This window comes from Limulus polyphemus, unplaced genomic scaffold, assembly GCF_000517525.1.
Source record: "Limulus polyphemus unplaced genomic scaffold, Limulus_polyphemus-2.1.2 Scaffold818, whole genome shotgun sequence".
Lineage (NCBI taxonomy): Eukaryota > Metazoa > Arthropoda > Merostomata > Xiphosura > Limulidae > Limulus > Limulus polyphemus.
In genome coordinates, this window is record NW_013666428.1 from 374,587 (window position 1) to 388,122 (window position 13,536).

A 13,536-nucleotide genomic window follows, 5' to 3' on the forward strand; every position below is an offset into this window, starting at 1 on the left:
CCTATCCCCCTGTGTGCCCTTGCCTCCCACGACTCATTTTGTGTCCAATGGACCCATATACAACTTAGCATATCAAATAATTACTGAAAATATCTCAATATAATTTCTATTTGTTTTCATGTTTTTGAATAATTACTATAGTAAACAACCATATCCTGTTTATTGCATTCTAATTTTTCTTTCAGTGGTAAATGTGTAATTGAATAACTGATCAAAGTGGTAAAATAGTTATATATAGTTCCTCTTATTTTGTTAATTAACTTAGCAACAGTTATAGAGGAAATAAAATCTGTTACTAACATAAATTGGCTATTTTTCTTGAAGAAGAATGTACGTATGGTAAAATTAAATAACTATTGAAACTTAACTTGATGGATAAGTTTGTTGAGGCTAGTTACTCTGGTTTAATAATTATGTGAAGAAATTTTGACCAACGCTTTGACAATAAAGTTTGAGTACCAAAATTTAAAATAAAAACCAGTTATAAAAAATTTCATCAAAATGTAATTTGATACCATTATGTTAAAAAAAATGTATTTTAACCCTCTTGCCGTGGGCGGGTCAAAGTGTGCATGTCACAACTTTTTAGAGAGTTACATTCAAAATGTAATTAAACTACTTTATTATCATGGTATATGAATAAACTTGGCATAAAACATAGCTAATAAATCACATTTTCATATTACATAAATTTTAAATCATTAATTCTACAATTAATTTAATAAAAAATCCTCAATCTCCCCTAGTATGAGAATTGTGACATTTACTCCATAGGTCTTCTCCCTTTCTCTAACTTATTAACCCCAACTTGAGAAGTTATATTAGTTATAACCAATAACCAAAGTTTTAATCTATCAAATGACATATCATATTACATTATTTTCTCTACACAAAATTGTCTATTTTACTTCTAGTTGAAACTTCATTCCCATGGAATACACATCGATGAGCTTAGCTGAATTTTTAAATATTTGTTATCACATAGTTAGAAAGCCAGGAAAATTGTCTGCTTTTTACATGTTATTATTCTGTGTTCATTGATGCATTATTTAATTAAATAAATTATTTAGTATAGTAGTACCATTAGTATAAAAAGAAAAGAAAGTAGGGTTAAGTTTCATCAAAAGTCAACAGCAAATATAGGAAGACCCAGGTAAGAACTATATTTCTTTTTTTTTTCATGTGTATTCTTTATTTAGTATTATAAAAATAACTAAAATGTAAAAACTAGAAAATTATTAGGTTAGATAAATAATAATAAAAATTGTTCACGAGGTATGCTTAGGAGTAGCTCATGCATTACATAATTTGATAGGGTAACACACATTTGCCAAGGAAGTTACAGCTTGTGTGGCAGTATTATTAGTTAGACATGGATCTAAGATAAATAAAACAATAAAGTTTAAGTAGAAATAGATTTATACTGTTATGAGCTTTAATCTATTGAGGATAAACAAATATAGTTTCCTGTTACAGTTTGAGGCCATTTTAGAAAGAAAAAATGGTAATTTAGGTTTAGTTTGTATTTTTTAGGGTAGAAAAAATAACAGATAAAGTGTAAAGTTTTACTGAAAAAAGTTAAAAATTTGTTTAGAAAGTTTTAGAGATTACATAAATGAATTTTCAGAATTTTCAGATGAAGAAAAGTATTTTTAATCTTCACACAAAAATCACTTTGCACTCGGAGCAGTCAACACTTTGACTCCATATATTCATGAAGAAATGTTTAGTAAAAATACTTCATTAAAATCATGATTTTTTTGTCTGTCTACTAATGTTTACTGAAAGCTTATGAAATTTGATGAAGATACACAAAACATATTAGAAGTTATAGTATGGAAACTCTAAAGGTCAATTTGGGGTCACAAAGTCAGCTAAACTTACCCAGCCCATAGTGAGAGAGTTAAATTAATATGTTGCTAAAGGGCACTTACCATGGTGAAAAATCTAAGAAAGGTATATAGTTTTTTTTATAACCATCTTCACGTGAAGCAAGTAATACTTAATTTCAACTTACAGAACTTGTAATTAACCTTTATTATTTGGTTTAAATGCAGAACATATATTAGATAAACTCTACTGACCTTATCTAAGTGTACCAAAGGTTGGGATGTGATTTTTATTTCTTATTTAAGACTCGGTAAGAAACAAAGACAATAAAAAAGACATACATGGTAAACATTTATCAACAGGGAGAGTCAGAAGTGTGTGTGAAATTTAAATATTGTAAAACTTAAGCAACTGTAAGGTATTTGTAATTATAATTGTTTAATTTTGCATCGCAGTATTGAAATCATTAACTAGTTATTTCACTCAGTAACAGTTTGTGTGCATATCTATGTTTTTAGAATATATTACTTGAAAAGTAATTTTATTTAATCACGCTTTTGCCAGTATCAATCAAGTGTTCTATTTAAAGTGGGTTTTTATATATTTTTTAACACAAGCATGGATAAATATTATATGCTGAAGTAACTGTTCTTGTATATACCCTTACAGACGAACAAGAAAACAATGAAGGAGCAAAGCTGGAACAATTGCTTTTAGATGATTGTTCATTGTCGCAAGATACAGATGAGGAAGATATAGAAATGAGGACAAAGGGTACACACTTAAGTCCTAATAATCCCACAGAATACAATAGTTTGGAGAATGGACATGTTACAACTTCAAAAAATGAATTGGAAAGATCACTCAAAAGTTCTCAAAAATCATCCAAGAGTGTGATGACCAATGGAGAAGACAGCCTGGATTTGGCTCCATCATGTAATGGTGATGATGCAAATGATATAAATAGGTTATCTCCACCTGTACACAAAATGACTCATGCTTTGTCTGTTCCAACAAAGAATGTGGAAGAACAGACTTCTTTATATAGTGAAAACAGTAAAGCTGATAATGGTAGAAAAGGAATAGATTCTCATAGTTTTAATGAAAATTCTGGAAGATATTTTACAAATGGTAATGTCACACAGCCAGTACAGAGATTTGACTGTAACTCATCTGATTCACAAACTTTGAAAAATGTGGATGACAATGAAAAACATAGCTCTGACTTGATATGGGAAAAGAATGAGGACCATAGATATGAAATAATGAATGAAAAACCTGACTCATTTATCATCAAAAAATGCAAGTATGAAGAAACGTACAATGCTGAGCATTTATTACCAAGGAAGATGGGAACAATTGTTAATTTAGAAGATAAGCTTGATTCTGAAAGAATGATTACATCTTTAGATATTCAAGATCAACCTCATTCTAAGAAGGTGGAAACACTTACTAATATTGAAAATATACATGATTCTGACAAGATAGAAACACCTGTTAATTTAGAAAATAAACATGACTATGTGAGGATGGAAATTGTGGCTAATATTGAAGATAAACTTGTGTATCAGCGGTTGGAAACAGCTACTGATGAAAAAGATAAACCTAGTTCTGAAACAATAAAAACAACTTCTGATGTGGAAGGTAAACCTTATTCTGAGAGTACGGATACAGCTGTTAACATGGAAGATAAACCTTATTCTGAGAGTACGGATACAGCTGTTAACATGGAAGATAAACCTTATTCTGAGAGTACGGATTCAGCTGTTAACATGGAAGACAAATCTACATCTGAGATGACAGGAACAGCTATTAACATGGAAGATAAAGCTACATCTGAGATGGCAGGAATAGCTGACAACATGGAAGACAAATCTACATCTGAGATGACAAGAACAGCTGTTAACATGGAAGATAAACCTGATTCTGAAATGATAGAAATGACTGTTGACATGGAAGGTAAACCTGATTCTGAGATAGTAGGAACAGCTGTTGACATGGAAGATAACCTAAGTTTTGAGGTTCTAGAGACAGATGTTAATATGGATGATAAATCTGATTCTGAAATGATAAAAATGGCTGTTGACATGGAAGGTGAACCTGATTCTGAGATGGTAGAAACAACCATTGCCAAGGGAGATGAATCAGGTTTACAGATAGCAACAACTGTTAATGTGGAAGATAAACCTGATTTTGAAGAGATTGAAACAGATGCTGCTGTAAAAGATAAACCTAATAATGAAAGGACAGCTATCACTATTAACAAGGAAGATAAACTTGATTCTGTGAGAATGGAAGCATTTACTAATTTGAATCAAAATTCTTTACCTGAAAAATTGGAAATAACTGTTGATGTTATTAAAAGAAAAGAAAATGTTTCTCAAGTTGGAGCAAAATTAAAAACTTCTAATATTGAGGAGAGTTGCATTTCTGAAAGAATAGAACAAGTCAGTACAGAGAAGTTTAATTCTAACAAGGAAAATGTAGCTAATATCGGTGATGATATTATTTCTACTAATTCTGATTCACTTGTTAATGAGAAAAACCCTGAATTAACAAAATTTGACTCAATTAAAGGGATCAGTGAGTCTCAAAAATCCAAAACTGAGAATGAGTTGCAGTGTTTGAAATTAAGGGAACTTGATAAGACAGTACCTGAAGAACCAGAACTGCTTAAGCCAGTATCCCCAATATGTACATCAAAACCTGTTACAGAGTCTAGCACAAGAGTTGAAATAGTTGAAGATGTTAGTATTAAGAATACAGAACAATCTGGATCACTATTAACTGAAATACATGAAGATTCAGATAATGATTTAATTCCATTGAGAATTAAAGAAGTTCCTAGTGGGAAAGAAAAAGAAATACCAGATATCACTGATGAAGTTTTCATTTCTTATGCTAATTCCAGGATTCCATCTGGAAATGATCTGTTAGAATGGGAAATGATTCAAAAGGAAGTTGCTGAGATAACATCAATGATGAAATCAGAATTTGTAATCATAAAACCGATTTCTCCTCTTCCTTCAACACCACCACCTCATCCTAGGTTTGATCATCAGTACACCCAATCAGTTCCTGAGTTTTTTGTTGATGATGGTGATAATCAACACAAAGCTGATCCTCCACATGGATGTTATCCGGCAAAGAAGAAAAAGAGAAGAAAACATTGTGAAAAAAAGTTCTTAGGTCAAGCTAATGAAATTGAAAGTAATACTTCAACCACAGAAAATATGCAAACTTCTGAAGAAATGGAAGAAAATGTTGACTTAGATGAAAATTCCTCCCGTTATTTGTCTCATCAGCAGTCTGAAGGGTTTGAACTTAGCCATGACATAATTTCTGAATCTACACCATTAGAACACCCAAAAACTAATCACTTGTGGAACACAGAAAATTTGTGTAAACATATTGGAAATACTTCTCTACTGACAGGAGACAGAAGCAGAACAAGTCACATGCTTGCAAACAACCAGCATTCTAGTTTACCATCATGTTCAAACAAAAATATGAACCCATCTTCTTGTACTAATAAGATAAAAGCAGACATTTTGCATGATTCATTTAACAGTAGTTTCAAAATAAGTCTTCAGTTACCAGATGTAGATAAATTAGATCATAAAATCACTGCTGTACACTTGGAACTTAATACTGAAAATCGAGAGTTTAACTTGACTTGTGATCAACAACCATCTTATTCTAACCAAGAAGGATGTCAAAACTTTTTAAGAACAAGTTATGTTCAGAAAAATAAATCTGTTGATAACTTGCCTGCACAACAAGTTGAAAATGATCTTCATCAACACCAACAGCCAGAACAAGCTGATAATTCTAAACAACAGAGGTGGAAATTTGATGAACCGTTTCAGACTAATCAGTGGAAAATGGATAAAGTTGTTCATAAACAACATTTTAAATGCCCTGAAGGATTCACAGCACAAGTAAAAGTTCCATGCCAGGAACATAGAGAATCGAAAAACAGAGAAAATAAAACTAAATCTTTAGAGAAACCTAAATTGTCTACTTTAAACAAACAATATATACCAAACACAGAAAGTGAAATAACATCAGATGTTTCCTCCAGAGAGATCTTGAATAGAAATAAAAGTCTTCCACAATTACAAACACACGAGATCTCTAGAACAATCACTTCTCCAAGAAATATTCTTAAAAAAAGAAAGATACTTCGTAAAGAAAATATAATTAATGATTCTGACTTCTTCCCATTGAAGAATTCAGTTAAAAAAATTTCTAGACTCTCTGTATTCAAATCAAACATGATAAAGGCTTCATTAAAAGGTGAAAAAAACAAACAGTCTGTTGAAATTAATAAAGATAACAGCACATCAGAAACCCCCTTGAACTCAACAATATTAAATAACATGCAATTCACTGACAAAAAGATATATGACACTAAAATTAAAGATCAACCCAACACTCATTTATCATCAAAAAAGGCACTAGATAAAAAAAGTAACCACAAAAGTGAAAATTTCTTAAAGCCAATATCACCACTTCCTGAAACACCATCAAAAATTAGGTTAGCTTCTAAAGAGCAAAGTTCAGAGTCACAACCAGAAAAACTTTGTTCTTCTTCTCTGCCAAAGAATCTGTGTCAGAAATTTACAGAGTCAAAAAGCACTCGTTCTTTCACAGAAAAGAGGACACTGGAGTTAAGTCATAATGAATCCCAGAAACTTATTACATCTTTACCAAATTCCAACAGTCTAAAATCATGGACAGATCTTAACAGTGAGGAAGGAAAGTCAATTTTAAGTGGTGTAGAAGAGGTAGTTCTCAAACCAATAACTGAGCCTGATTTTCCTGGCAATAATAGTACACTTCATGGAAATGTATTACTAGATTCTTCACTAGAAACTGCAGCTGATTCTGATACAAGGTCAAAGAGTGTAACAAAAGTACCTGAGATTATAATTGAGAACATTCCAAAAGGATCAGTAAAACAAGGAAATGCCGTGGAAGTCGTTCATACTCAGGAAGAGATCTCTCTTTCAAGTTCTAAAATACCCTCACACACAAATTATCTGGATCACGGTAAAAGGAAATGTCATTCAGACATTGAATCTGAAGCTGCCAAAGGGAACTGTATACAGATCTCTAAGAAAATGTGCCATGGTATTAGTAGCTTGAAGACATTTCAGGGTTCTTTTGTTTTGAAGTTATCTGAAAAAGAGAAGAAATGCTATTGGAAGTTACCTCATGAAGAAATGCATACCTCACCTTCAATAGAAAAGTGCTTGATGAAACTTTATTCTAATGGAAAGACTATTGAAGACAGGAACCAAAGCAGGAATGACTTTTTGGCCATTGTTGGAAACCCAAAAGTAATTTCTTCAGTAAGATTTTTGGTACACTCTCTTATAAGCTACTTACATAATAGCCCCAAAAACCCATTCATTGACTTTCTGTCTCAAAACTCAAAACCTCCAATAATTTGCCATCTTGAAACTAGTCTTCTAGAATGTCTTTTGTACTTGGAAGAAAAGAAAAAGAAGCATCTCAGAAACATGATGGGAGCTTTGATGATATCTGTCAAGTCTGCAGTGTTTGCTAGAAAGAAATTTAATTTGCTGTTTGGTCTGGCAGCATTGTCTCGTGTATATGCTGCTCTCTGTAGACACCAAGGATTGTTAGAAGAAGCCAGGATTTTTTGCTATGATGTTTTGTACAGGAACATACCTTTTTCTTCATTTGTTGTGGCAGCTGTAGTGGGTGTTTGGCCAGAGGTCCTTTATTCTACAGGAGGTATGTTGCATTTGTTCTAAATGAATTAGCTTTTTTATTAATTTTTTCTAATTATTTTGTTAAAAATATTTTTACTTACAAATAAAAATCTGTGGCAATCCAAATCTACAAAGTTTCTTGAAGGAACTCAAAGTCTTAATATAATCTTTGTATATGTTATACAAGAATTTATCAATTTATGACATTGTTATATTGCTTATAGTCAGTGAGTAACTTCTCTTGTGAATACTTGGTGACTACAGTCAAGATCTAAAAATGTCCTATTTTTCTTAGTGTTTTTATGGTGCAAAAATTGATGTTAAAGTGACCATAATGTATTTATTGTTTGTTAATTCTTTCTTAGTGCTGAGGCATACACATAAATCTTCTCAAGTGTATGTAGTTTAATGCAACACTTATTTTATACAATTTATCGTTTTTTTTTAATTTTTTTATTTTCGTGGATGTACACAATATTTTGTAACAAAACTTTTGGAAATTACACATTAACATACTCTGTTATCATTATGACTAATGTTTTTTTTTTTTTACCTGGTTAGGGGTTTCCATTAAATTGTTTTAATTATTATTGCAATGAAATATCATGGTGATTCAGGAAGTTATCTTAATGATTACTTTTGTCTGAATCATATAATGATCCAATAAGTTATTTCATTGGTTCTTCTTGATTGTAATTTGTTCTTGGTCCATTAAGTTAATGTAATGGTTGTTCCTGCCTATTTCCTTTGTTCTGTTTGCCAAGAATTATCACTAAAATTCATTAACTTATTTTAATGGTTCTTATTCCCTATAATGGCCCACTAAGTTATTGTAATGATTTTTTTTTACAGAATGTTTTTTATTGGTTCTTGTTGATCACGACTATTGTGATAATCCAGTAAGTCAGGTTAATGAATTGTTTTGTTTGTAAATCTCATGATGATCTAATCTATAATTTTAATGCTTTTTATGTCAATGTACAAGTCTAATTGTATTTAAAATTTTGTTTTAAGGCATCTTTTTGGTTTGAATTCTTACAATATCTAAAAGTTTGATGGTTCTACATGGCTGGGATTTCCTGGAAGTGTTACAGTATCCCATGAAATTATTTTATTGTTCCTTCTCTTTCCTGTGAGTTGTATAATATTCAATGAAGTTGCTCTAATGATTCGTCATGACTGGGAATCTTATAATATGCCACCAGTTGTTTTAGATGCTAAAGATTTCATTATAAGTTTTTTTTTATAGTACTATTTGGCTGGAATCTTATGATATTCCAAAAGAAAGTTATGTTAATGATTCTTTTTGAATAGGATTCTCATGATGGAACTTAATAAATTTGTTCATAATGATTTTTGTTGCATGAAAAACTCATGATACATCACTAAGTTGTTTAAATGTTTTTTCTTGTTCTTTCCTCAGTACAAATTTGTCTTCAAATGTTTTGTTGGGTTTTTTCATAGGAATTATCAGCAATTTTGTGCTTATTATTTTACAGTTTTGTTACCATTCATCATATGGTCTGTATTTCCTTAATATTTTTATTATGAGAAAGAAATACACCAAATTTTACACTTTTCAGTTAGAACTTAGATTCAAATTATCTTCCAATTCATGTTTTCTTTTAATCTCATTTGTAATTTTGTGACATGCATTGAGGTTACTTTGACAGTGCTAGGTCCTGTTCTTTTACCTAACATATGTATCAAGTCCTCATTGATGTCATCAACAGATGCACCTTTCACATGACAGACTAATTTTTACATCTAATAAAACAAACAAAATACTTGGATTTGTGGATCAACTGGAATACATGTTCATGTTTCCTTGTTTTAACATCTCCTGAGGTTCTGACATTTCTCAGCAAGTTGTCCTATACTGTAATGGCAATTGGAGACACACTGATGTTCAGGGACATTAGAGCCATTGTGCACCAGGTAGTTGGTTTCATTTTGATCTTTGATCTAGAATTCCAGGCCTCCTGCTTCTGTTTACTTCAGCTGAGTCTGCCCTATCTTGTAAGTGTTTCATCTAGGTTGTTTCTAATTCGCTCTTCCAAACAAGGATCAGGTAATCCCACCTTTATTCTTCAGTGCTTGGATTACACAGGTATGTGTCTTTCCTTTTCTATTTCTCTTCTTGTTTTTTGCTGAATCTCAGACTCTCTTGTTGCATGAGTCTCCATCAATTGAATTTTCTCATTTTTCTTTTTATTCTTTCTCTCTCTATTCATCTCTTTCTTACTCTACTTTTTTGCTATCTATCTATGCTTCACTTTCTTTTATTTTGGAGGATTTAAATCACATATGTGTCAACTTTACTGAAGTAACTTTCACATGCCTCTTTTTCCAATTTACCCACAATTTTCTTCTTCCCTTCTGTCATAGTTAACTTGGTTTGTTTGTTTCTAAGATGTACTTCATCAGGTTTCCTTCCTTTATGACATTTGCCTCCTTCAATCTTCTGTCATGGACCTCTGTTTTGCACTTTCTCTTTATGATGTGGATTTTAGGGAGTATTTCTTATATTTTGGGATCTTGAGTTGATGTATTTTGTCAATACTCGTCTTTGCTCACTTTGATTTCTTGCTTTTGGGACCAGAGGCTCCACCAGATTTCTCATCCTATATGGTCTTGTAGGGTTGCCCTTGCTCCTGTTTCTTGTCCTCTTGTTACTCTTCCAAGGACCTCCTCTGTCATGGGTCTTGTAGGCAATTTGTTTTTCTATTCATCCAACAGCTTCTCAATGGGATTCTGCTCTCTCACTTTGTACACCTGGAGCCTCTTTTGTTTTGCTACTGACTGTTGGGGTACTCGTGTACTTTCTCAAGGGTTTTTACTTGTTCTTCCACTCTCCATCTCCACTGTTTAAAATGCTGTAGGACAATTCTTCAACCCCACTCTTTTTGTCATTCCTATGAAAATGGGAGGTTGATGTCAAGTTTATACTCTGCCCTACATGTACCTCCTTTCATCTTTCCTTGGTTCCCAATAGATGACTTTTTCAATCTGTGGAATGTGATCCAGTTTGAGATCTCAGATGCTTTCTGCACATCCCAATTTGTCTGCCTCCCTTTCTGTTCCTTTGGTTTGACAACAATGGTTAAACATTAATTCTAGGCCCTTCCCTTCAAATTATCTTTGAGAGTTATCTGACTTTGGGGGCTGGTTTGTCTCTTCAGTTCAGTCTTGACCCCCACTCCCCACTCTTTATCTCATCCACTTAGGAAGATCTTTCTTGCTTTATATGTGGGGCAGGCTCAACCTCCATCCCCATGTCTTTGAGACATGGAGCTTTTGATACCTTCTATCTCCTGAGAAGAATGTCTCTTTTGTGTCTTATTGATGTACCCATACATTTCTCTTTAGTGGTTTCTCACCCATCAAGTCTCCCAGTGGATCAGCAGTAAGTCTCTAGACTTACATTACTAAAATTTGTGGTTTCTTTCCCTGTAGTAGACAGAGTGCATATTTCTTCCCCTTCTTGCTTGTTGGGACCATCACTCGCACTTTTTTGTCTTGGATGCCTCCAGCACCTTTAACCACAGGGACATGTTAATAATTTTTCCCTAACTGTTCCTTTCTCCCCCCAGACTTTGGTGGCTTTGTAGAATAATTAGATATTTTTTGAGTGCCACCTCCCTTCCCATTTCTTTTCTCTATGATTGTTCCAACCCAGGTTGTCTACTTTGTACTATGTGTTCTATTAGTTGTTCTCTCACTTGCACTGCCCTTTTCTGGGTATTTGACAATATCTTTTCTTGCTTTGAAATTCCTCTTCCTCTAGTGACTTATACCCTTCAACTTTGCCCAGTTAATTTATACACCTCATATGGCTTTTCATATTTTTCTCCTAACACGTTTATCATCTCATGGCTTCTCTTGCTTCTTGCTGTCAATGTCCCCTGTATGAGATCTAGTAAGCAGGGATGTGGACAACTGCTGATGAATTATTATCACATTAGTTAACACTACAGGGCAGTTTCACCTATCCTGGCTTTCATCTCTTCTCTTCCCAGAGGTTCAAGTGAGGTGAATCTTGATTATGTAGTTTTGTTTTGTTTTTCCAATACAATACATGCCTCTTCTCACAGCTGCTCCAGGAGTGTGTTGTTTTCCTGTTGGTAGAGGTTTGTTGCATGCACTGTGCATGCTAAATGAGCAGCTTGAACTGAGGAAGTATAAAGGCTAGTGAGTCAAGCAAGAATATTTTTTTAATGCCTTAGAGGGCAGATGAAGATCAGGAAAAGTTTTTCCAATACAATACATACCTCTTCTCACAGCTACTCCAGGAGTGTGTTGTTTTCCTGTTGGTAGAGGTTTGTTGCATGCACTATGCATGCTAAATGAGCAGCTTGAACTGAGGAAGTATAAAGGCTAGTGAGTCAAGCAAGGATATTTTTTTAATGCCTTAGAGGGCAGATGAAGATCAGGAAAAGCTTTTCAGTCAGAAGTGGTAAATATCTAACGGAAATCTATTTTCAGTGTAGGAAAATGATAACTTTTCACAGCTCCCTCATCATTATTATCTACCAATGTATATAACCTGGAAATAATAGAACCCACCAAATGGCAAATGTTGCCTCACAGGGAGTACTTCCCTTTCCCAAAATCTACATTGATCAAGGGAGTACAGAAAGTGTTAAGCCTATCTGTGTCTGCTGTTGAAATTAGGTTTTCCACAAGATTGCTTTGGCAGTGTACACAATATATTATCTTCCAGGCCATAAAAAAGCAGCACTGGGTATGTGTACTATACATAAAACAGACAGTTCTTCTATACAATTTACTTTAGAAGTTGAAGATAAGGGTTGTTTTAACTTTTTAGATGTTTCTGTAAAAAGAGAGAGGGGCTTTCTGTATACAGGAAACCATTTTCAGTTGACATGCCACCACATGTGAGATCATGTCATCCATGGTCACAAAAATTTACCCATTTTTGTCTTTCATTTATAGGGCTATTAATGTTTCATCGTATGATGAGGATTTGATGTTAGAATTAATGTATCTAAAACAGGTAGCAATTGATAGAGGGTATCAACCTCAAATCATAGATAGGATGTACAGTAAATATTGTAACAAACTTAAAATTTCTGGATGTACTAAATTGCAGATAACAAAAAAGGGAAGTAGAGAATATGTTTGCCCCATGTTTCACCATGGTCAATAAAAATAGGTAATGTGTTTAGGCAAAATATGAATTGCCAAGTAACACTTACTCTGCAATTAAAATTAAGTCATATAATTAATGGTTGGAGAGATAAATTTGAATTATGGAATAAATGTAATATATATAAAATTTCATGTACTTGTAGTCTAAGTTATATTGGACAGACAAGTAGGAACTTAAAATTTAGAGTAAAAGAACATCAAAATGTGGTGAATAAATATATAAATGGGTGAATCAGCTTTGGTGGAACATGTGGCAAATTCTATACATGTTATTGACTAGGATAATATAAAAATACTTAAACAGGTAATGGATGAAATATGAACTAAATGTAAGAGAATCCTTAGAAATTGTTAAAAACAAAATTAATATAAATAGAGACTTAGGCCTAGGAGCCACAGAAGTAAACTTTTGGAAATCATTGTTGTAAATAGTGCCATTGTAAAAACATGCTAATTATACACGTTCATTAGGTCTATAAAAAACTTCATGTGTGCTTCGTGATTTATTTTCCTGTAGATGGTGGAATTATTTCCACCGAAACATGTAGAGTTTGTAAAGTTTCTTTTAACTTATATTTTTTAAATTTTACAAATAAATTATTGTGCAAGTAAAAAACGTTGATGTCTTGTTTTTATTAATTTTATTTAAAATATGTGTACTATTCTTAGTCATGATAATCTATCGCACAGTCTATCAGTGTAGGACCTTATGCAGATGTGAAGTTTCCTGTTCAGTGCAAACACCTTTTCAGCTCCCCCCCCCCCACCCACACACACATACTTCTCTCTC

At 32.9% G+C, this 13,536-nt stretch overlaps 1 protein-coding gene across 1 annotated transcript in view; it reads left to right on the forward strand.

The window, feature by feature from the left end:
- Positions 1 to 13,536, forward strand: part of LOC111086068 — a 46,524-nt gene that overhangs the window by 11,792 nt on the left and 21,196 nt on the right. The window contains exon 5 of the mRNA XM_022387476.1: positions 2,500 to 7,596. Coding sequence (XP_022243184.1) covers positions 2,500 to 7,596 — 5,097 coding nt within the window. The remainder of the gene's footprint in view (positions 1 to 2,499; positions 7,597 to 13,536) is intronic.